General features: G+C 43.2%; 1 protein-coding gene across 1 annotated transcript in view; it reads right to left on the reverse strand.

Moving 5' to 3' along the window:
• LOC124797935 (guanine nucleotide-binding protein G(o) subunit alpha) overlaps nt 1–24,249 on the reverse strand; it is a 525,486-nt gene that overhangs the window by 179,983 nt on the left and 321,254 nt on the right. Inside the window, exon 4 of the mRNA XM_047261071.1 lies at nt 5,320–5,480. Within this exon, the coding sequence (XP_047117027.1) occupies nt 5,320–5,480 (161 nt within the window). The remainder of the gene's footprint in view (nt 1–5,319; nt 5,481–24,249) is intronic.

Here is a 24,249-nt window from a genome sequence, read left to right on the forward strand (position 1 = left end):
TAGGTTCAAATGGTTCTGAGCACTAGAACTTAGAACTACTGAAACCTAACTAACCTAAGGACATCACACACACGCATGCCCGAGGCAGGATTCGAACCTGCGACCGTAGCGGTCGCGCGGTTCCAGACTGTAGCGCCTAGAACCGCTCGACCAGCCCGGCCGGCCCAGATGTGGGTTCAGTGTGTCTAGCACGCAGACAACCATCACTGCGACCGAGGCGGAAACAATTTTCATCAGAAAACGCAACAGACCTCCATCCTGCCCTCCAGTGAGCACTCGCTTAACGATATTGAAGTCGCAAACGGCAGTGGTTTGGTGTCAATGAAACGCGCGCCACAGGGCGTCTGGTTCGTAGCTGTCCTTGACATAACCGATTTGTAACAGTTCGTTGTGTCACTGTGGTACCAAAAGCGGCTCAAATTGCTGCTGCAAATGCAGTACGATGCGCTAGTGCCATAAACCGAGCACGATGGTCTTTCCTCTGAGTAGGGCCACGTGGCCACGTCTTCTTGCAACAGTACATTCTCGTGACCACCGCTGCGAACAATCATGTGCATTGGTTACATTCCTACAAAGTGTTTCCGCAATATTCCTGACGAGACATACAGCTTCTCATTGTCTTATTACACGGCCTCGTTCAAACTCGGTGAGGTGTTGATAATGGCGTCTTTGCTGCCTTAAAGGCATTCTTGACTAGCATCAACTCACCATGTCCAGTCTCAAAGGAAACTAACGCTCACGACCGTTACAGCGTGTGTTTAAAGCACAACTGATTCACATCCTCGTAGTGGCGCGAAATTTGAATAGACATCATCTTCCGGATCTAATGCACCCCTACCAACTTTCGTTTATGTCGCACATCTGCTTCGTTGTGTTGCGATATTTTTCCATCAATATACAAAGGGGTCCAAAAAAATGTATCCACTATTTAAAAGTCCATAACTTGCAAACTAATTGACGGAGTTGTCTCACTTTTGGTGAAAGTGTAGCTTAAAGTCCAACTTAAAGATATCACTGTAGGTGTTGGAAATGGCTACCATTAACATCCACACACAAACGATGCCACCGAACTGCAGCTCGAACTACTGACTGCAACGTGTTCAGTTGGATATTTGCACATGAATGTACGATGGATTCGCGAAGTTCATCCAATGTGCGTGACGTTTGTCGATAAACGACGTCCTTTAGTGTTCCCCACAGGTAAAAGTCCAGAGGAGCTAGGTCTGGGGAATGTGGTGGACACTCCACAGCACCTCTACGACCTATCCATCTTCCTGGTAGATTTTCGTCGAGATACGCGCTAACACGATTTTGGTAGTGGGCTGGGGCACCACCTTGTTGAAAGCAAACTCTTCCGTCTCCATACAAGTCTCGGATGGCAGGTTGGTTCAAATGGCTCTGAGCACTAAGGGACTTAACATCTGAGGTCATCAGTCCCCTTGAACTTAGAACTACTTAAACCTACCTAACCTAAGGACTTCACACAAATCCATGCCCGAGGCAGGATTCGAACCTGCGACCGTAGCAGCAGCGCGGTTCCGGACTGAAGCGCCTAGAACCGCTAGGCCATAGCGGCCGGCCTGGATGGCAGGTAAAATGGATGTATGAAGCTTCTTAAGGTACACCTCACCTGTAACTGTGCCGTCAAAGAAGAATGGCCCAATCAAGCCCCGGTAAGACAACCCACACCACACATTTACTCCTGGCAAATTCACGGCTTTGTCTACATGGACGTTCGGATTTTCGGAGGCCCAGTACTCCATTCTACGATCTGGGTCCGTCCTCGTTCATTGCGTGTAGCAATCGTGGGATGTAGCACTTCCACTTTGCTATCTTCAAAATTCGCCGAACACTTGAGCGACTCACTCCAGTTTCACGGGCACACTGTCTCACAGACTTCTGTGGTGAGCGAGTGAATTATTGTAACACACGACGGGAGTTTGCTGGACTTGTTACTGTTACAGGTCGTCCAGATCGTTTTTTGTGTATATCTTTAACACAGCCTTCGGCTTCAAATTTGTCTCGAATGCGACGAATCGTTAAACGTATCAGTGACTCTGTTTGATACTCATTTCGCCATTGTCGTTGAACCTCATTAATGTTTTCGTACTTAAAATACCACTTCAAAACTGACTTCCTTTAATCGAATGTAAGCCTCGCGCCAGTCATGTTTACTCGAGTAACTAGGAACAAAACACTATCTGGCGACTGTCATCTGACAAGACAAAACAACGCAATACAACGTTTGTGTGGCGATTGCCGGAACTACAAACTATTACACTACCAAAGATGAGACAACTCCGTCAGTTAGTTTGCCAGTTATGGACTTTTAAATAGTGGATACATTTTTTGGACCCCTCTGTATGTAGGTGTGAAGAATAATGATACAGAACGTTAAGAACCCTTGTGTCATTTAAAAATCTGTAAGACTTTTCTCCACAAAAAAGTCTGAGGCATTACTTTTCAGCACACCCTCGTATAAACATAAGTTTCTTTTCTTTAACATGTCATCTACGATAACTCGTAGGAGCTGTGTTGTATCGTATGCTCAAACATTTCTGCGAAACGCAAACTGTTCTTTCCCGAGGTCTTCTGCCAATATTTCCATTCTTCATGTAAGTGGCGTCAGTATCTTGCAACGATGACTCATAGTTCGTTGATATATCATCAGAATGTGTCTGCTTGCACTTATCTCGGAAAAACTCTTATTATTCTTGTGACAATAGTAGCGACCCCAATGACCACACTTACTTTCGGTGTTGGAAATAACTGTGTTAGACGCTGCGGCCCACGGAGATGAATTCTAATAGGGACACTGAGACATTTTTTTAAGACATGGGTTATCACGCCTCCATTCCAATAAAAAGTGAGCCCAGAATGAGATTTTCATTCTGCAGCGGAGTGTGCGCTGATATGAAACTTCCCGGGAGATTAAAACTGTGTGCCAGACCGAGACTCGAACTCGGGACCTTTGCCTTTCGCGGGCAAGTGCTCTACAAAGTGAGCTACCCAAGAACGACTCATGACCTGTCATCACAGCTTTAATTCCGCCAGTACCTAGTCTCCTACCTTCCAAACTTTACAGAAGCTCTCCTGCGTGCCTTGCAGAACTAGCACTCCTGGAAGAAAGGATATTGCGGAGACATGGCTTAGCCACAGCCTGGGGGATGTGCCCAGAATGAGGTTTTCACTCTGCAGCGGAGTGTGCGCTGATATGAAACTTCCTGGTAGATTAAAACTGTGTGCCGGACCGAGACTCGAACTCGGGACCTTTGCCTTTCGCGGGCAAGTGCTCTACCAACTGAGCTACCCAAGCACAACCCATGACCCGTCCTCACAGCTTCAATTCTGCCAGTACCTCGTCTCCTACCTTCCAAAAAGGCAAAGGTCCCGAGTTCGAGTCTCGGTCCGGCACACAGTTTTAATCTGCCAGGAAGTTTCAAAAAGTGAGCGGTCGAGTGCGGACTCTTGGGATTTACTCTCGTCGATATCCAATGCAATCCTCAATAAACCACTTGACGTAGGGGACAACTTACGGAGTCAGCATATTCAGATGTAGTGATGTATATCAGTAGGAATATTCCACTCTTTTTGCAAGGCACTGTTGTGTCGTCCGAACAAGACACAGGCAGCGCAAAAGCACCACAGACGCAAAGACGCGAGCTGGTGCCAGTGCCATAGAGACTCGCCACTTGCGCGAGTTCCAACATCGCCACGACCGGCGCTGACGATGAAGACATCGACTTAGCCTCGGCCAACTGCCGGCCGCGTACAATCCGCCAATGACCGGACGACAACGGACAGAAGAGCAGCTCTCGCCCATTAGGTTATACACGGTGTTACAAAAAGGTACGGGCAAACTTTCAGGAAACATTCCTCACACACAAATAAAGAAAATATGTTATGTGGACATGTGTCCGGAAACGCTAAATTTCCATGTTAGAGCTCATTTTAGTTTCGTCATTATGTACTGTGCGTCCTCGATTCACCGACAGTTGGGTGGGCTGACCAGAATCCGCACGCAATTGTGCGATCACGTCATCAACACAGATTTTCTGTCAACATTTGGGCGGGCATTGTTGGTGATGTCTTGATTGGGCCCCATGTTCTTCCACCTACGCCCAATGGAGCACGTTATCATGATTTCATACTGGATACTCTACCTGTGCTGCTAGAACATGTGCCTTTACAAGTACGACACAACATGTGGTTCATGCACGATGGAGCTCCTGCACATGTCAGTCGAAGTGTTAGTACGCTTCTCAACAACAGATTCGGTGACCGATGGATTGGTAGAGGCGGACCAATTCCATGGCCTCCACGCTCTCCTGACCTCAACCATCTTGACTTTCATTTATGGGGGCATTTGAAAGCTCTTGTCTACGCAACCCCGGTACCAAACGTGGAGACTCTTCGTGCTCGTATTGTGGACGGCTGTGATACAATACGCCATTCTCCAGGGCTGCATCAGCGCATCAGGGATTCCATGCGACGGAGGGTGGATGCATGTATCCTCGCTAACGGAGGACATTTTGAACATTTCCTGTAACAAAGTGTTTGAAGTCACGCTGGTACTTTCTGTTGCTGTGTGTTTCCATTCCATGATTAATGTGATTTGAAGAGAAGTAATAAAATGAGCTCTAACATGGAAAGTAAGCGTTTCCGGACACATGTCCACATAACATATTTTCTTTCTCTGTGTGTGAGGAATGTTTCCATAAAGTTTGGCCGTACCTTTTTGTAACACCCTGTAGATCATCGTCCAGGGCTGTCTTAGACAGGCAACGTCGTTTAGTGAACCCTTAGTAGTGAACTGACAGTTGTTGTAATTGCATTTGCTGTGTACTGTGAAATTTACCTACGAGTATTTGCACTTAGCCATTGAGGCCCTTTTTTTGTTAAATTACATGCAGTGTTGCAGACTTCATTATTCAACAAGTCACAAAGAAAAGAAAACCTTTTTAAGCCGTTTGTGTGTCTTTGCTACTAATTTGCTGGAGTGTTGTAGAACCTTCGTTCTCCTACCCTGTTACCCGACACTGGAGCGTAGCTGTGTAATAGTGACAGTGAGAAATTGTCTTAGTGGTGTACTGCACCAGAAGGCATTCCACGCACTCGCAGACTCGGCCTACCGTAAAAACAGTGGCAAATCGGCCTCCACAGCAGTAGCGACGAGGCCTTTACGAAAGGCAACAGGATACAGGATTCGTAACCAAAGTGAGCAAGTGTTGTCTGTTGTTGTATTGGAAGTGCTGGGCCCCACAGTGACAGCGGCCAGCTGCCACCACTGGAAACGGAAGAGAGCGACGGGGTACTCACTATTTGGCCGAATCGTTGAGCTGGTATTCGTTGGAGCGACCGAAGCACTCCTGTACACCCGAGTCCGCCCACAGGCGTTTCATCGCCGCCAGCAGCTCTTCGGAGAAAGGCTCCGTGTCCTCCATGCGCTGGATCACGTCGAAGACCATCTTGGCGTCCGTCTGCCAACAAACACAAAGCAAACAGTGTCACTCTCTATCACGTCAAACACATCATAATAATACAATACTACTCGCATTGAAATTTAGGAAGTAACGGGGTAAAATAAAGGGAGCGAAAGGTTGTCTACAAATTGTACAGAAATCATGCTCCAGTTACGAGAATTGAAGGACATGAGAGGAGAGCAGTGGTTGAAAAGGGTATGAGAAGAGGTTCCATCTTTGCCCTGCCAGGGCAATAAAGGAAACCAAGGAGAAATTTGGAAAGGGAACTGAAGTTCAGGGAGAATAAATACAGGGTGGGGCAAATAAAAGCGGCCCAGACGAGTGGATACGGTTGTACGTGAATTTGTGGCAGCATTAACGGAGGAGGAAAAGACCTAAAATACTTCCAACAGGATGGAGCAACAGCCCATACAACCGGTCGAACCTTGTAGCACATTTACCAGTCTTCACGCCTGACAGAGTTTTGGGCTGGGATCAGTCTAGACGTGGCCCAATTTGGCCACCCAGGTCACCTGGTCTATCAGGTGCGATTATTTTGTGCCAGCAGTTCTCAAGTCTAAGGTGTATCGCAACAACCCTCATAGTCTTCAAGAACATTTCGGATAAGACTGCAGCAGTTCCAGCAGTCCGGCTTCGATCTGCCTTCAGAAACTTGCTGAGCAAGGTCCAGAAGTGCCAAGAATGAATGGTGGTCACTTTCAACATCTGCCGAGCGGCGGTCTAAGGCGCTGCAGTCATGGACAGTGCGGCTGTTCCCGGCGGAGGTTCGAGTCCTCCCTCGGGCATGTGTGTGTGTGTGTGTGTGTGTGTGTGTGTATGTGTGTGTGTGTGTTTGTCCTTAGGATAATTTAGGTTAAGGAGTGTGTAAGCTTAGGGACTGATGACCTTAGCAGTTAAGTCCCATACGATTTCACACACATTTGAACATTTTTTTGATAAAAAGGAATTCATTAACATTGAATATATGTCTTAGAAAGTCTTCTCTGTAGGTCAAACGGAACTGCATTGTTCCAGAGACCTTAAAAGTCTGAAACATCTATGATTTATGTATGCAGACTGAACCGACGAATGAAAATTTGTACCAAGGTTGCTATTCGAACACAGGTCTCTTGCTCGCTAGACAGATGCGCTTACCACGGCGCCACCCTGGCTTTGCCCAACTGCATGGACTATCCTAGCGCCTTCCGTAGCCCATGCAGTTGTGCAAAGCCAGGATGGCGTCGTGGTTTGCGCATCTGTCTAGCAAGCAGGAGACCTGTGTTCGAATACCAGCCTTGGTACAAATTTTCATTTGTTGCTTCAGTCTGCATATGTACATCATTTTCTGAAGAAATTTGGAGTGTAGCCTTGTAGGCCAGTGAAACGTGGACGATAAGCAGTTCACATAAGAAGACGATAGAAGCTTAAGAAATGTGGCGCAGCGGAACTATATTGAAAATTAGATGATTAGATCGAATAACCAATAACGAGGTACTGAATTCGAACTGGGGAGAAAAGAAGTTTATGGCACAAATCGACTGAAAGATGAGATAGGCTCATGGGACACATCCAGACACTTGAAAGAATAGCCAATTTGGTAATGAAGGGAGGGTTTACTAAGTATGAATACAGTAAGTACCGGGCGAGGTGGCGCAGTGGCTAGCACACTGCACTCGCATTCGGGAGGACGACGGTTCAATCCCGTGTCCGTCCATCCTGATTTAGGTTTTCATTGATTTCCCTGAATCGCTCCAGGCAAATGCCGGGATGGTTCCTTTGGAAGGGTACGTCCGACTTCCTTCCCCGTCCTTCCCTAATCCGATGAGACCGATGAACTCACTGTTTGGTCTCCTTCCCCAAACAACCCCCAACCCAATCCAACCCAACCCTATACAGTAAGCAGATTCAAATGTGAAGGTTGCAGTAATTATGCTGAGACAAGAAGATTTGCAAGAGACCGACTTCTGGAGAATGCTGCACTATACCAGTCCTCTGGCTGAGGACCACCAAAATGACACCATTATGCAGTTCCAGTACAGACTTATTTTTGGTGACATTTACTGGACAAAACAGGACCTGAAAAGAAATGGAAAGGAAGAAAGGGAAATTTTCTCGAAGTACAGCAACCAGCGCGTTTCTCCTAGGTCTCAATTTCCGGTTATTTTTAAGATATGTTTCTGTCATGTATCCCTTCCTTCACCTTCGGCAAAATATTGTTAACCTCAAGAAAATGCCAAGCTGCGATATGGTTTGAGGTCTACGTTAAACAGCATGTTCCCCAAAATTGGCAAGATTAGTATTTTTATGGAGCTTCTCGAACAATAAGTATTAAGTAATGCGTAAATAAAACCATCTCTTTGGATGCGCTCCATAGATGACACATTTTGTGTATGCTGACACAACAGGGAAGAGTTACAGAAATTCCACGATTTTCAGAACAACATTCATCCTAAAGTCGGTTTTAGCGTGGAGCTGGAGAGTGAGGTCGGCGTCTCCTTTTTAGGTGTGTTCATCTACGGAAGACATGACGGGCGCAGAGTTTATAGGAATCCTACCATCACATACAGGTAACTAGACGCCGCTTTAGCAACACCACTCAGCCCGTAAACAAATTGCTCTGAACACTGTCTTAGAGTGCATTTAGCATCAGTGATAGTAACAGTTTGCAATCAGAACGAGATTTCCTTACGGAAACATTGATGGCCAACGGCTATAACGCGCTTTTCACAAAAAGGGCTTACAAACAATGCGAAAATAATAATAATAATAATAACAAACCTGACATCATACTCACCAATAAAAAGAAGAAATTAACACAACTAATCGAAATATCCATACCTAATACAACGAATATACAAAAGAAAACAGGAGAAAAAATTGAAAAATACATCCAACTGGCTGAGGAAGTCAAGGACATGTGGCATCAGGATAAAGTTGACATTATACCAATTATACTATCAACTACAGGTGTCATACCACACAATATCCACCAGTACATCAATGCAATACAGCTGCATCCAAACTTATATATACAACTACAGAAATCCGTAATTATTGATACATGTTCAATTACCCGAAAGTTCCTAAATGTAATATAACATATATCGTACAGTTAAAAGGAAGTCACGCTTGATCAAGGTCCGCGTCACTTTCCATTTTTGACCAGACATAACGTCTGAGAAAAGAAAGAAACAATAATAATGATACAATAATAATAATAATACAAACAAGAAGAACGAGGTGTCCCTTGTATATTGTCAGATTACCATTCGTGACTAGAATAAACAACCACATACGCAAAATCCTTCGGAAGATGGGTTTAGGGACTACATTTTTCATCCGTCATAATATAAAAGCAATGATCTTGATCATGTTGATCACATCAGCTGATGTTAATGATTAATGAAAACCACCTCAACTGTAGTATTATACATTTGTTATATTACGAGTGGTTTCGTTCGTTGAACATCTTCAGGTTGCCGATTACATAGTATAACAAGACCATTTATGTCATGACTGCAGCACAGATCGGGAACCTGAAGATGTTCAACGAACGAAACCACTCGTAATATAACAAATGTATAATACTACCCGTCATAACATAATAAATATATAATAACGCGTCTGAGTTGGTTTTCATTAGTCACTACCAATATGAAAGATTTTTTCCGACAAATAACGGACATGCCTAGACACCTTCACACTGCATGAGCATATGAAGTGTCGTGCGACTGTGACAAATGTATGTATAAGCGAAACTGGAAGCACAGCAAAAGAACGCTTTAACGATAACTAACGCGACACATGTTTCAGACAAAAGGTAAAATTAGTGTAGGCGGAGCTCCAAGAAGAATGTGAGCAGGTTGTGGATTTTAAGAATGTACGCGTGTAAGCAAGAACAAGTAAAATTTACGGAAGAAACGTCTGTGAAGCATTCGAAATATCAAAGAATAAGTACAGTTTCGATAGAGATGACAGTTACAGGCTTCCGTCTTCGTGGCTAACCGTTATCACCAAAATAAACACTTATTCGCGGAGAGCGAGGAACATAAACAGCTATCGGGCAACAACCAAGACGGCCCAACAGCAACAGTTTGGATTTCCCGTCTCTGTCAGTATCGAAATTCAGTATTTACCAATGGCGACGACCCGCCAGCAGCAACCTGACGATTTTTACCTGGTAATAATTTCATTTCTCCGAAAAAGCGCGGAAAAATAGGGATTTATAAGTGAACGCGACAAGGTCTTTCGACAGTGTTCAGTCATGCAAGGGCAAATGTGGAATATTGAAGAAGATACACCAGAGAGTTGGCGCTCGAGCAGTGCAGAAGTTCTGATGCCGCAGAAGTTTATCTCATCAATTACAACGGCAACGGAAGCCTGCAAACTTACTTATACGCACTTAGCTTACGGCCATGCTTCTACGGAGCACCACCCTACGCCTATTACAAACGCTTTACACGGTGTGACACTAAAAACTCTCACAATACGCTTGCGTCTTCCGCTGCCTGAGGCGTGGAATGTTTTTCTAGGCACAGTGCGGTATACTCCTGAACACATATAATGAAAGGGGTGTTTTTTTATAATTTGGCAATTGTATATTATAGAATTATACGAGAACTACCTTCTGACACCTCTTATAATTCAATATAAATTTTGTGCTGTTGTAACTGGGAAAAATTTAAGCTTTTAAGAAAAGATTATTTTTCACGCAACTCAGTATTTATCGCGCCATATTTCCTACACTGTGTATATAATTTTGTAGTTTTCTTCAGTAGTATATATTGATAGTGTCAGAAAATTTTGTAGTTAATTGACTCAATAATAGTGAAGTAACTACTTTAAGTCTCACGTCTGACAAGGAACTTACGCCACAACTACATCCAAAATATAGTAAGCGACAAACTTTTTCATTTGCATTTTTTGTGGAAGGGGGGGGGGGGGGGGGAGGGGGAGCGAAAAAAAGGTTCGGAAAGGTTTGAAATTATTGTTACAGTTTGTTGGAAGATTATGTGGTTCATTGGCGCGATGTAAGTTCCGGCGCGCTGCAAGGAAAATTTTTCTATAATAGACGCGGCTCAGTTCGGCGCGACTGAGTAGTGGAGGCAGCAGTAGCAAAACAAACAGCGCAGTACTCGATCTGAAACGCTACTGATGTTGACGCTCCCAAAGTAGATGGAAGTTAGGAAAGAGAAGGAAGACTGTGTGCCGGCCGGTGTGGCCGTGTGGTTCTAGGCGCTTCAGTGTGGAACCGCGTGACCGCTACGGTCGCAGGTTCGAATCCTGCCTCGGGCATGGATGTGTGTGATGTCCTTAGGTTAGTTAGGTTTAAGTAGTTCTAAGTTCTAGGGGGACTGATGATCACAGATGTTAAGTTCCATAGTGCTCAGAGCCATTAGAGCCATTCTGAAGACTGTGTATTATTGGGAAGAGTACTCAGGAAGCGCAAAGCAGTCAGACAAATTTTCTTACATCGTGAAGAAGAAAGAGAGTATAACATTTTAGTAACAAAGCATTTCCTACACGTGCGGACAAATTTAAGGCATTTTTCAGATTCAAATGCAACCATTGTCTTCTTTCGTTAGCTGAAGACAAACTGAGAAGTCATTTCTGTAAACTAGAGGCGAAACTATTTACACTATCAGGTAAACTGTGTTACATAGAGGTAAGTTTATCACTGATAAGTAACGTTAATGTAAATTGTCAGGCGACGTGTTTTAGTTCAAATGGTTCTGAGCACTATGGGACTTAACTTCTGAGATCATCAGTCCCCTAGAACTTAGAAATACTTAAACCTAACTAACCTAAGGACATCACACACATCCATGCCCGAGGCAGGATTCGGACCTGCGACCGTAGCGGTCAGGCGGTTCCAGACTGTAGCGCCTAGAACCGCACGGCCACTGCGGCCGGCGACGTGACTTAGTATCGATTGTTATATATCGGTTGGACCATTATTCCAGTAGAATAAATATTGATTTGCCGAACTGCTGCTACATATAACGGAAGTGTTGACCTTATTGGATCGCATCGGATTGTTTTTCTTCCACACAAATTAAAATGTACCGGGTGGTTATGATCAAACTTTCCCTGTTTGACATGTCTAACACGGAAACTAATTATCTTAGAGTACCAAACTCGATAGCATTAATCTCAAGGACATGGGGAAAAGAAATAATGCAGATTCAATTCAATCGAAAGCTTTTAATGTGCTCTTAGGGCACATCATACTATTGCATACCGGTACCATTACTGCTACCAAAAGGGGATCAATATGGTGCCCAGCAGTGCCCAGAATGGCCTGAAAGCGCAGAATTGTATTCTGCACACCAGAACGAGACATGTCCGTAGGTTTGCTACCTCTCTTGATACGCCACTCTTCAGGTCAGCACATGTGTGTATGTTCCCATGGTAAACCCTGTGCTTTAGGTAGTCCCACAACCAGAAATCACAGGGAGTGAGATAAAGTGGTCGTGCCAGCCAAGCATTTGGAAACGATCGTCTGATAATTCGATCGTTTCCAAATAACTTTCGGAGAAGAAGGTGAAATTCACGAACGATGTGCGAAGGGGCCTCATCTTGCATGAAAACTGTAGAGTTCAATGCGTCTCCCTCCTGTAGGGCGGGTATGACATGCCGGTGACGCATATCGCAGTAACCCTGACCAGTCACACTGTACGCCTTTGGTCCTTGAGCGCCAACCTGTTCAATAAAGAATGGGCCAATGTTGAACGTAGCCGTGAAGGCACACGTATACAGTGGCACGTTCACCATACAGAGGAACTTCATACGCAGTGACTGGAGGTGAAGCGGTGAAGATCCCCACACTCGGCGATTTTGTGTGTTCTCCTCACCCGTCAGAGAAAAATGAGCTTCGTCTGTCCATAGGATGGTCCAGGACCAGCCCTCGTCAACATCAATCCTTGCGAAAAAGTGGAGAGTGAAGTCAACACGTCGTTGTGCGTCCTGTGGTGCAAGCTGCTGTACGATATGGATCTTGTACGGATATGATTTCAGATTGGTTCGTAGCACCTTCCGTACAGATGTCCACGGGATGTTCAACTGTCCCGACAGCACACGCACCGCCTAACGATTGGGAATTGCACGCAGCGCTGTCTGCCATAGCAATAGCCATTTCATCAAACACCTGTCGTGCAACTGTTCATCGGCCTCATCCCGGAGTGACGCCCAGTTCTCCAGTTGATTCGACCTTCTTCATCACGCTCCGTACAGCAGGTGGAGAAAGAGAACCCTTCCGCAGTACTTTGAGCCGGCGATATTCTCGAAGTGCAGCTGCAGCATTACTGTTGTTTTGATAATAGAGCTTCACCAATAATGCCCTGCTCCTTTTATCGGAGCTCATGTGGACGCGTCGACAAGTGCACTGTGACTGGTCAGGTGTGTGAGACTATGAATCACGATGACTAATCACGGCATCTGGTGGCCACAGTTGGAAATGTGACGCATGGAAATCATGCACCCCATATTCTGGACGTTAATGCTACCAAGTGTGGTACTCGTACAGTAATTACTTTCTGTGTTATAACGTGTAAAATAGGGAGAGTTTACGTGTAGTTTTTACTGTTTCCTATGGCAGGGAATGCGACTGAGAATGGGACAAAAATATTGATTCTGTAGTTAGAGTGAATATGTTTCAGCAGAAAGAAAGTAAATAATTCTACATGACATAATACAGAATGCATGTTTCACTTTTTGTAGGTAGGGAAGTCTTCAGTAGTGAAGTTATTGTCGTAGTACGTAGGGCCTTGCTAACTGTCAACACTGGAGATAGAAGCAGGAAGGCAAGACGACGATGCGCTGCCGTAGTTTTCTTACCGAAACGTCGAGATACTGGCATATCGTTCATCTCTCCGGTTTATAGTTTCCAAGTCAATCACGATGTTGGAAATTTGTTTTTTTGCTTCGCATATAAGATAAAATGGATTTGAAGAACAAATAAGCTTCGTCCTCAATTTCAGTACACTACTGAGAAATAACCCGTAAGATATTTGGTTATTCTTTGTTTCACATTAATAAATAAACAATATGTGCTTCACAGTCACTATTTATTCATGCCGTATTCTTGTTAACACTGCTCCAAAATTCAAAGACTTATAATATACCCGAATTGTCCAAGTCGTCGACCTCGTCAACTAACGATCACGATTTATTTCAAAGTAGCTGCAGTCAGTACAGCAGTTAGCACGTTCAAAGAACGTGAGGTCGACCCTTATTATCCCTTTGTGTTTAATGAGTATAATTTTGCTGCAAGGAAAACTGCACGGTCCTCTGTTGTAACAAAATTCTCCTACTCCGGTTGGAGCACCTAAAGGCTAAACAACAGAAACTCCAAATGAGTCTTCTAATGAACATGAGCTAGAGCAAAATGCATAACCAGGACATTCAACAGATACTGCTTCCATTAAGCTAGACATTTTCGATGTGAAGAGATTGTCTAAGAAGGGCCATATGTAAAATATTTTCGCACCGAGAATTCTGTACAAACTAGTCATTTATGTACACATTTATTTATGTAGACAGTTCATCCATTGCAGAAATCGAGAATCTCGACGATATTTGGCTGCTATCGATATCGATACTAGCAAGATATCGGTTCCGGGAATTCCAAGACGGTATCAAAACATCTAGAGTAGTTTCTGGGACTAGCCCAGACATCCAAAAAGAAGCGAGCAGCGGACTTCAGTTCATATATTATGTAGAGTGACAAGATTTAACAAAATATTTTTATTTATTTACGAAAACAAGACTACAACTTATATTTTATGTTTGCATTCAGTAATATTTGTCTAGTATGCTTTTGACGGATGATAAATTTATTGTAAGTTGTAATGGCTAAAATCTTTTTTTATGATGTAATTACAATTTAACGCTTTCGGGTTTTTTTGATTTACTAATACTGTGAACCCTAATTCCTGCCAAATTTCATGATTCACAGTCGACAGAAAGTACCATATAGTTTTTGATGCGTGAGTTTCCGAGTGTCAAAATATGTGCCATAAATGCCCATATCTCATAATTGCATTGACGTAGAAGTATAGTTTTTTTACACTTCCAACCGACCATGGACGTTAATATGTGACCTAGTTGTCAACGTCATACGGCAACCGTTCCTGAGAGTAACGGTCTTAACAGATGGAGAAACGGATGGATAAAAAATGACAAAAATATTTTTTTCTTCTGGTATAATTACAATTTAAAATTTTCGGATTTTTTCCTTTACTTTCTTTACGAAACGTTACTTCTTGCCAAATTTCATGAGCCCAGGTCGACGGGAAGTACCTTGTAGGTTTTGATGAGTGAGTATGCGAGTACCAAAATGGTTCAAATGGCTCTAAGCACTATGGAACTTAACATCTGACGTCATCAGTCCCCTAGACTTAGAACTACTTAAACCTAACTAACCTAAGGACATCACACACGACCATGACCCAGGCAGGATTAGAGCCTGCGTCCGTAGCAGCAGCGCGGTTCCGGACTGAAGCGCCTAGAACCGCTCGGCTAGAGTATCAAAATGTCTGACATAAATGGCCGTGTCTGTTGACTGAATTCACTTTGAATCTTAAATCTTTTACACCGCCAATGGACGATAGACCTTAATATGTGACATAAATTTCATCTTGATACGCCCACCTATTCCGGAGACGGACGGACATACAGACGGAAAAAGTAGAAAGAAAATATTTTTATGTGATATAATAAGAAATTGATAATTTTTGGGATTTTTCCTGTACTTGTACCGTGAAACCCTGTTTTTTTAAAATTTCATAATTCTATGACACCGGTTAGTACCCTATAGGTTTTAATGAGTGAATTTGCGAGTAGTAAAATACGTCACATAAATGGCCATATCTCTTGACTGCTTTTACTTACAAGGGAAGCTCCCCATCGCACCCCTCTCACATCATCGCACCCCTCTCAGATTTAGTGGTAAAATGGGCCAGTGGATAGCGCGTGAGCAACTGAACACAGATCAAGCTTGGCAACAGGAAGAAGCTGTACTGAACTGTGAAAAAAGAAGCAAAATAGAAACAATGTACTGTCCAAGTTCAAAATGCGCAACATCGAGCGAACTGCAAGGACGACGGCGTCGTAGTTGTGTGGTGACGACGTTGGACTGCAAAGGGGGTGACCCGAGTGCTCCATTTTTTCACAAAATTATGAACTTTCCGTTAGGTCGTTTACGTGTCCGTTCTGCTTCTGTTGTCTTGGCAACTGTCGTACTATACATTGGTCATAGAATATGAGTCGTGTGGTAAGAATACGAGGTGTGGCTAGAAAAAAACCGGACTAGTACTGGTGAAACAATAAAACGAATGCAATAAGGCTGAAAGTCGCGTGGCCTGTCACGTGACTCTCGCTCCGCCTACTGCTCGAGTTTCATCTGCCTCCTGCACTCAGTCTGCCCGTGGCGTCTGTTTTAAGTAGTTGACGTTTTGTCTGTGCGTCGGAAAATGTTGAGTGTACAGAAAGAATAGCGTGTTAACATCAAATTTTGTTTCAAACTAGGAAAATCTGCAAGTGAAACGTTTGTAATGTTACAACAAGTGTACGGTGATGATTGTTTATCGCGAACACAAGTGTTTGAGTGGTTTAAACGATTTAAAGATGGCCGCGAAGACACCAGTGATGACACTCGCACTGGCAGACCATTGTCAGCAAAAACTGATGCAAACATTGAAAAAATCGGTAAACTTGTTCGACAAGATCGCCGTTTAACAATCAGAGCAGTGTCTGAGTTAACAGGAGTTGACAAGGAAAGTGTTAGGCAGATTCTTCATGAAAGTTTCAACATGAACAAAGTGTGTTCAAAAATGGTTCCAAAGTGTCTCACAATTGAACAGAAGGAACGCCGAAGAATGATTTGTTCTGACATCCTGGAAAACATTGAAAGTGATCCCACCTTCTTACAAAATGTTATTACTTGCGATGAATCGTGGTTTTTTACTTACGATCCCGAAACTAAACGCCAATCGATGCATTGGAAAACTCTTGGTTCTCCACGACAAAAAAAAGCACGAATGTCAAAATCGAAATTCAAGGAAATGATGATTGTTTTTTTTTTTTTGACATCAAAGGGATTGTGCACATTGATTGGGTACCAGAGGGACAAACAGTGAATCAGCATTACTACATTAGCGTCCTGGCTACCCTACGTGAGCGAGTACGGAGAAAACGGAACGATTTGTGGAGAAAAAAGTCATGGATCCTTCACCAAGACAATGCCCCAGCTTACAGTGCGTTGTCAGTGAAGACGTTTTTGGCAAAACACAACATTCCCATCTTAGATCATCCACCCTACTCACCTGATTTGGCCCCCTGTGACTTTTTTCTTTTCCCTAAAGTCAAGTCAGCTTTGAAAGGAACTAGATTTGAGACTGTTGAAGCAGTAAAAGAAAAAGCGACGGAAGTAATGTTTGGACTTACCGAAAATGATCTGCAGCATTGCTATGAACAGTGGAAAATTCGTATGGAGCGGTGTAGAGACCGAGGAGGAGAGTACATTGAAGGAGATAACGTGAAATTGTAAATAATTGTAAATAAATGTGATTCTTGAGTTTCTCCCGGCGTATTTGATAATCAAAATATCCACGGGTATGCTGCCGGTCTATAGTGTCCAACGGGCACAATATTTCGGCGATCAAACATGTCGCCATCATCAGGTGAACTGACGGACTGAGCTCCTGTGAACGTGCCGGCACGGAGATCCGTACGCTATGGCTGCTCAGAGCAGCCATAGCGTACGGATCTCCGTGCCGGCACGTTCACAGGAGCTCAGTCCGTCAGTTCACCTGATGATGGCGACATGTTTGATCGCCGAAATATTGTGCCCGTTGGACACTATAGACCGGCAGCATACCCGTGGATATTTTGATAATTGTAAATAAATGTTTTTTCCAGCATCAGTCCGGTTTTTTTCTAGCCGCACCTCGTACATTACCGTCGCAAGTAAATGGGATGAAATAGTGAGAACAGGCGAGAGGCCGCATGGACCTCTCACGGAAATGAAAACAACCAATAAACGAGTGTGAATCATGTTACAAGAAAGGAATTCGAGAGTCAAAACTTCCAGAACGGAACGCAAAAGTAATACACAGCATGTTGTACTCGTGTGGAACAAATAGGAGGTGCATACGTCCGGAGGTCCCCTCCTTACACCTCGCTGTTGGATACGAGCTCTACACCACGACAGAGACACAAATCTGAATACAAGGAACACACACATCAATGACTGGAGCGACAGTTCATAATTTTGGGGAAAAACAACACGGGTCTCCCCTTTCGAAGTCAAACGCCATGACCACATAACCACGACGCCGCGGCTATTGAAGTTTGCTCGATGTTACACGCGCCGAGCTTACACCGTTCCCCGTTTCGATTTTGCTTCTTCTTTCACAGTTCGGTACACCTTCTTTCTGTGTTCATGCTTGATCTATGCTCAGTTTTTGACGGGCTGTCCACAGGGTCATCTTCCTACTAAATCTGAGACAGGTGCGATGGAGTTTTTCCTGTTAGAAGCTTACATTTTTTGCACTGCCCAGTGGCCATAGACCGTAGTACTTGATATAAATTTCAGCTTGATGCGTCTATCCCGCCCCGATAAAACGCGACTTTAAAAATCGGACGGACAGACAACAGACATACAGACAACAAAGCGATTTTATAATGGTTCCGTTGTTGCCTACTGAGGCACGGAACTCTAAAAATATGAAGAGTCACTGTACGCAAAGTGCAGGGGTTTTAACAAGCTCTTCTGTGAAGATTATGAAGCACACAACGTGGAACAACATTTAGAAAAATAACTAAATATCTCTGAAAAAAAGTTGTGGTGCGGTGTCCTGCAAGTGACGCCCCAACGAGAAGACTGAATGTGGTGTTGCAAATTCTACACATGTTGGGATCAAGACTGCTCCAACTTTTAAACAGGAAAATTTAATAATAAAAAGTCTGATATAGAGTTATACCAATTAACGAAAAGTTTCGCAGCCTGTGGGGCGTGCACTCCTAGTAGGTCGTGGTAACGTAAATTGGGGAGGGGGGGGGGGGGGGGAGGAGGCGAGATTATTGAAAAGAAGAAAATATGAATTAAAAAAGAGATTTAAATACTGAGAGGAAAGCAAAATACGTTCTGACGCAATAAACAGTTAAAATTCACATTTACACTGATATAATGCACCTATAAATGGGAACTATATCAACACTGCACGGCGAATTTAAGTCGACGGCTTGCTAGAAGATATTAGTGTTGACTTAACATTCATTGAAACATTCACATGTCGTCCGTTGTAGTTCTTATGAATGTGCATTACAATACTGTGAAAGCAGACAGCATGCAAACACAGTTCTCACCTCCTATACAAATAAAATAAATCTTGACACTCGACAGGTTGCCGAATCGTGTTCTTTGTCACAATCTGTTTCGAGGGAATTGCTCCGGCCTCTAGGGAACAAGCTCCATCCTTCGTACACCGCCCAGGAAACCAACCCATACACGACGTTTGTGGTTATAAAAAAGTGAAAGTGACACAGAGAAGTCAGAATCGCGTCGAAGTCTTGTGTTTCACAACTAACTGCGTGCTATAAACAGCTACAAGTAATTACCACATTTCAAGATGTATGTCTCAGTAATGTGTATTCACAAACTCACGTTATTTGCGTGTGCAGTTTTCACCACTGCAGCTGATCGGTACGAGGCGCGCACGCCCTTTGAAAGGGGGCTGTCCTGTTTGCCATGACGATTTTCAGGAAGTTTTGACCACATATGTAAATGTGAGAATTTGATAAATTGTACTAAACTTCTGTAATATTATATTCTTTGGTCAGAGAGGTTACTTCATTTTGAAGAGAGTATCAACGTCTGTGTTATTCAGTCAGCCTATATACTTGGTTTTAAAAGGGATGGAAGCTGACCTGCCTTGTTGTGGATGCCAGCATTATTTAAAAGGAATTTTGTAAGAATAGGTTTTAAGGAAAGTTATTGATGCGACTGTAATTAGTGGAAGAATGATAAAACCAGCTGTTAAGGTAATCCAATTTCTTTATATACCGGTAATATTTGTAACTGTGTAGTTTCTTACTGTTAGAACATTGTGTATGGTTAAAGTTTGCTGTAGAAATTTAATAATAAGCACAATGGACTTGTCCGATAGTTGAAATAAGTGTCAAGGAAGGCAATTATACACAACAGAGTATTAAGAAGTATTTTGCTAATTTATCTGGGCGTGAGAACTATGAAAACTGTCTTTGTCCTCATTTATCAGTTGTTAAGATTAGTTCCCGTTTTCATTTACTTTCATGACTGTGTTTACGTTCTCATATTGCACGTTGCGAGATGTTGACTGAGAAGCATTTTGTGAAAATTGGGAAAATTTTTGGAAATTTGTGGTAAGGTCATCTAACTTAAACTAACTTACGCTAAGGACAACACACACACCCATGCCCGAGGGAGGACTTCGAACCTCCGACGGGAGAAGCCGCGCGGACCGTGACAAGACGCCCGAGACCGCGCGGCTACCACACGGCCGTGAAAATTGGTACGATACCGTCTTTCACTGCAAATCTCAAGTACGGCGAATAAACTTGGTTTTTGGGACAGTCACATCAATATTCCTAATAGCAAACAGGATGCAGAGCAGACGAGCGTTCCGTGCGCACAGGTATGCCAATAAATTTAATTGCCTTCAGGGTTTATGCCTTCTGTAAGGCACAATGATTGTCAGTGTCTTTGTGAAAGTATCAGTACCAGTTCTGAGGTTTTATACCAGTAAAAGTTTTCAGTCAAGTGCTATGTTGTGTGAATTTTCAAGCAGTTTTATCAGAAAGTCAGATGCATTAATTTTTACGTTCGTTTGCTCTGTAATTATAATAAGTTTTGGTACAGTAATTGTTTGCAAGACTAGAGATAAAGATTAGCAATATTCAAGGCCAGCGTTTTAATCTGAGTCATTTGTTTGCAATCATGTAGTACATGGAAATTTCATTGCAAACGAATCACTTTCTCGCAGGCGAGTAGTTTCATTTGCCGGCTAGTGTGGATTTTCGCATCGTATAGCGTGAGCTTCACATATTTCCGTCCAAAATTTAATTTTAACACAGTTCTGTTGCGCTGCCCTGAGATTTACGTATTTCGATATCAAAATACGTTTCTCAGATGCCAAGCTGACGCTTACAAACACGAGTTTAAAGTATAACAAGAAATTTTCATCCTAAGTTGTTAGCACTGGAAAGCAAATAAGAAAAACATTCCCTCCAACTCACCCCCCCCCCCCCCCCCCCCCCCACAACATGTCCTCGCACTACGAAACCGCCGGTGCAATGTTCGTTCTGTACCCGCTCTCTCCTGAGGTATTTGTTCAGTTATTGCGCACTACCTATTAGACAGAGAGTGGGTGATCGATACTTGTTTTGTCAGTGTAGCGGATCGGTGTTGCGAAACAGCAATAAACTTACTTATTCTTGGTAATTTTTAATGTTTGTAACATTGTAGCTTTAGCGTCAAAATACTCAGAATACATATAGTTTAGATATTGTTGTTGTATTGGGGGGGGGGGGGATAAAAGTTACGGTTGGAAGTTGGGTCACGGATGCTGAAAGTCGGGGAAACGATAAATTAAAGTATTGTCGTAGAATTTCTCTTTTGGATCACATTTCATTAAGTGGCAAAATAATTTTGATTGTATTAAAATAGAAGTTGATATCACTTGGTATAATAAAAGTTAACTTTTATTAGAACGCGCAGAAAAAAAACAATTATCTCCGAAATGTAATTTATTAAAAATAGTCAACTGCTAACATCGTCAACTTGCCCCAATGTCTCCTACCTATTGGTCGTGTGTAAGATTGTATTTTTTGTATGCGTCTTTCATTCATTACTCATGATAGTTGAGCGGGTTGTTGAAGAACTTCGATCTTTTCCGCCCAATATCCTAGTAAGCTGGGAGCTGTGCAGAGGGGTTCCTATTGGAAATAATTACAAGCATATTACCAGTACTGGGATTCGCCAGATCATGAACGGAAACCTCACGGCAACCTTGATCGGAACCGGGGTATTACACCTATTTTAATTCATTTACAGGGATAGTACTGTCGGTTAACAAATCGTCGTATTTGTATACGGGGGTGAGTCGCTAAATAAGTCGCAAACGCCGGGTTAATGATCTGCAGTCAGACCAAGCTAGCAGGTGTAGCTGACTAGAACAATGCGATTTTTTTGCTAGCCGGAAGGACTGTCCCACAGAGCGTGTCCATAGGGAAATTCATTCCACCAGGTGCTGAGAACTGCATTTTATGGAAATTTCTGTTCATGTGAAACATGAATTCAGCGCAAGGACAAGAAAGTCACAAACAAGGAGCGTCCTGACCGCCATGGTTAGCCAGTGATGGCATATTGTTTCCACGTCTAGGGGTATCTCGCTACCCCCCACGACACATTGGTCGTGTGCGCTGCAGCAGTATAAGGAACCAAATAAACTTGCCGGCCGTGGTGGCCGTGCGGTTCTAGGCACTTCAGTCCGGAACCGTGTGACTGCTACGGTCGCAGGTTCGAATCTTGCCTCGGGCATGGATGTGTGTGATGTCCTTAGGTTAGTTAGGTTTAAGTAGTTCTAAGTTCTAGGGGACTGATGACCTCAGATGTTGAGGTCCCATAGTGCTCAGAGCCATTTGAACAAAATAAACTTGTTATATCCCGAGAGGTCACGCGTTAGATGCGTAAGCCGTAGTCTTTTAACGCTTTGTCGGACAATGAGATAACTGTTTATGTTTACAAGGGGAATATTTTGAAAAGGAAAATAAATTGCAGGCTGGAACACGCGGTTCTGATATCTCTATCCCTGTTTGCTACTTACTCACCCTCGTATGTTATATATGTATTTCTGTGTAAGAAAAAATATGTACGTATGTGAGTATGGGTGGGATGAACTATGTGTATTTTGTGTATGTCTGTTTTGGATGGAGCAAACCACTTCGGGCTGAGCACAGCTTCCATCAGCTGTGGGATGACTGCGCAATCGCCGGCCGCGGTGGCCGAGTGGTTCTGGGCGCTTCAGTCCGGAACCGTGCGACTGCTACGTTCGCAGGTTCGAATCCTGCCTCGGGCATGGATGTGTGTGATGTCCTTAGGTTGGTTAGATTTAAGTAGTTCTAAGTTCTAGGGGACTGATGACCTCAGATGTTAAGCCCCATAGTGCTCAGAGCCATTTTTGAACTGCGCAATCCAAACAAGAAAGGGGACTGACGGGTAAGTACTATTGCGTATCTGAAACTCTTTGCGAGTATTACGTAACACACTACTTCATAAAGCAATAATAACTGCAGACATAATTTACCATGTTATCTGATAGAAACAACTGGAATAGCCTAGTTTTGTGGCTATATAAATCACTGTTCTTTATAAACTGGGATGGATTATTTATCACGAATTTCATTAGTTAAAATGTCTAGCTCCTTTAAGAGGTCCCTACGTGATGTCTATGGATGAACACCACATATTTTTCTTACTGTTCGCTTTTGGACAGTCAGTACTTTCTTTCTAAATGGCGAGTTACTCCAGAAAATTATTCCATATGACATTACTGAGTGGAAATGTGCAAAATATGTGAGGAGGTTGATAGGTTTTTTACCGAGTTACAAAGAGCAAGTTAACTGTTTGATAAGGTCTGTAATATGCGTCTTTCAGTTCAAGTTTTCATCAATTTCAGCGAAATTTTGGAGCATTCTACCTTACTTACTGAATCCTGCTTATGTGCAACATTAATTGTTAGTATGACTATTTGATGTACAGAACTGAATGTAGTGTGCTTTTTTTCAAAATTTAGAGAGAGTCCATTTCAGAGAACTACTTAATAATTCTTTGGAAAATATCATTTACCAGCTCTCCTGTTACTTTCGCTTTAATGGGATTTATCTGCAGAAATTACCGATTTTGCTTGTTAAATGTTAAGTGGAAGGTAATTCATATACATAAGGAATAGGAATGGACCCAAAACTAAACCCTGTGGGGCTTGTTTTGTTATTTTATTCCAATCATTAAAGTTTTCTACCTTTCTGACTTTATCTGAATTACTCAGCACAACCTCTTGCATTCTGCTTGTCAAGTACGCTTCAAACGAGCGGTATGTAAAGCCAATAATTCCACAGAACTTGAGCTTTCCTAATAATGTATCGTAGTATACATAATCAAACGCTTGGGAGATAGCATTCTCAGTCGAGCAATCTTTCTGGAATCGAAACTTTGATATGCTAAGTAAGTTGTGGTACACTGCGGAAGGACTTCGCCATCTGCAGTCATTAGGAACGAAACGTCGCCAAAAATCCTGTGATCTCGCTGCCCCGCGGCCTGTGATAAACTCTTGGCGATGCCACCGATTGTGACAACACAGGAGTTAGGCTTTGTGTCGCTGCAAGCAAAAGGGGACGAAAGGGTGCCCTATGTGTGTGTGTGTGTGTGTGTGTGGGTGGGTGGGTGGGTGGGTGGGTGTGGAGAGAGAGCGAGAGCGGGGAAACTGATGCAGGATGTGCCTTGCTACGGCACCAAACCGTAGCGTCCCGCGGACAGGCAGCTCCAAGCCGACACGTACACAAGCCTGTTCCTGCTGTTAACATGTTCTCCTGCTTTCCGCTCATAACTTTGAGCACTAAAGAATCACCGAAGCTCTCGTACCTGATACGTGGACACTTTTTTTATACTGGGTGTAACAAAATTCCATTTATACTTTGAGGACAGGATCTCTACACCAAAACAAGAAAAAAGTGCATAGTAAACAAGGCC

The sequence above is a fragment of the Schistocerca piceifrons genome, chromosome 5 (genome assembly GCF_021461385.2).
Source record: "Schistocerca piceifrons isolate TAMUIC-IGC-003096 chromosome 5, iqSchPice1.1, whole genome shotgun sequence".
Taxonomy (NCBI): Eukaryota; Metazoa; Arthropoda; class Insecta; order Orthoptera; family Acrididae; genus Schistocerca; species Schistocerca piceifrons.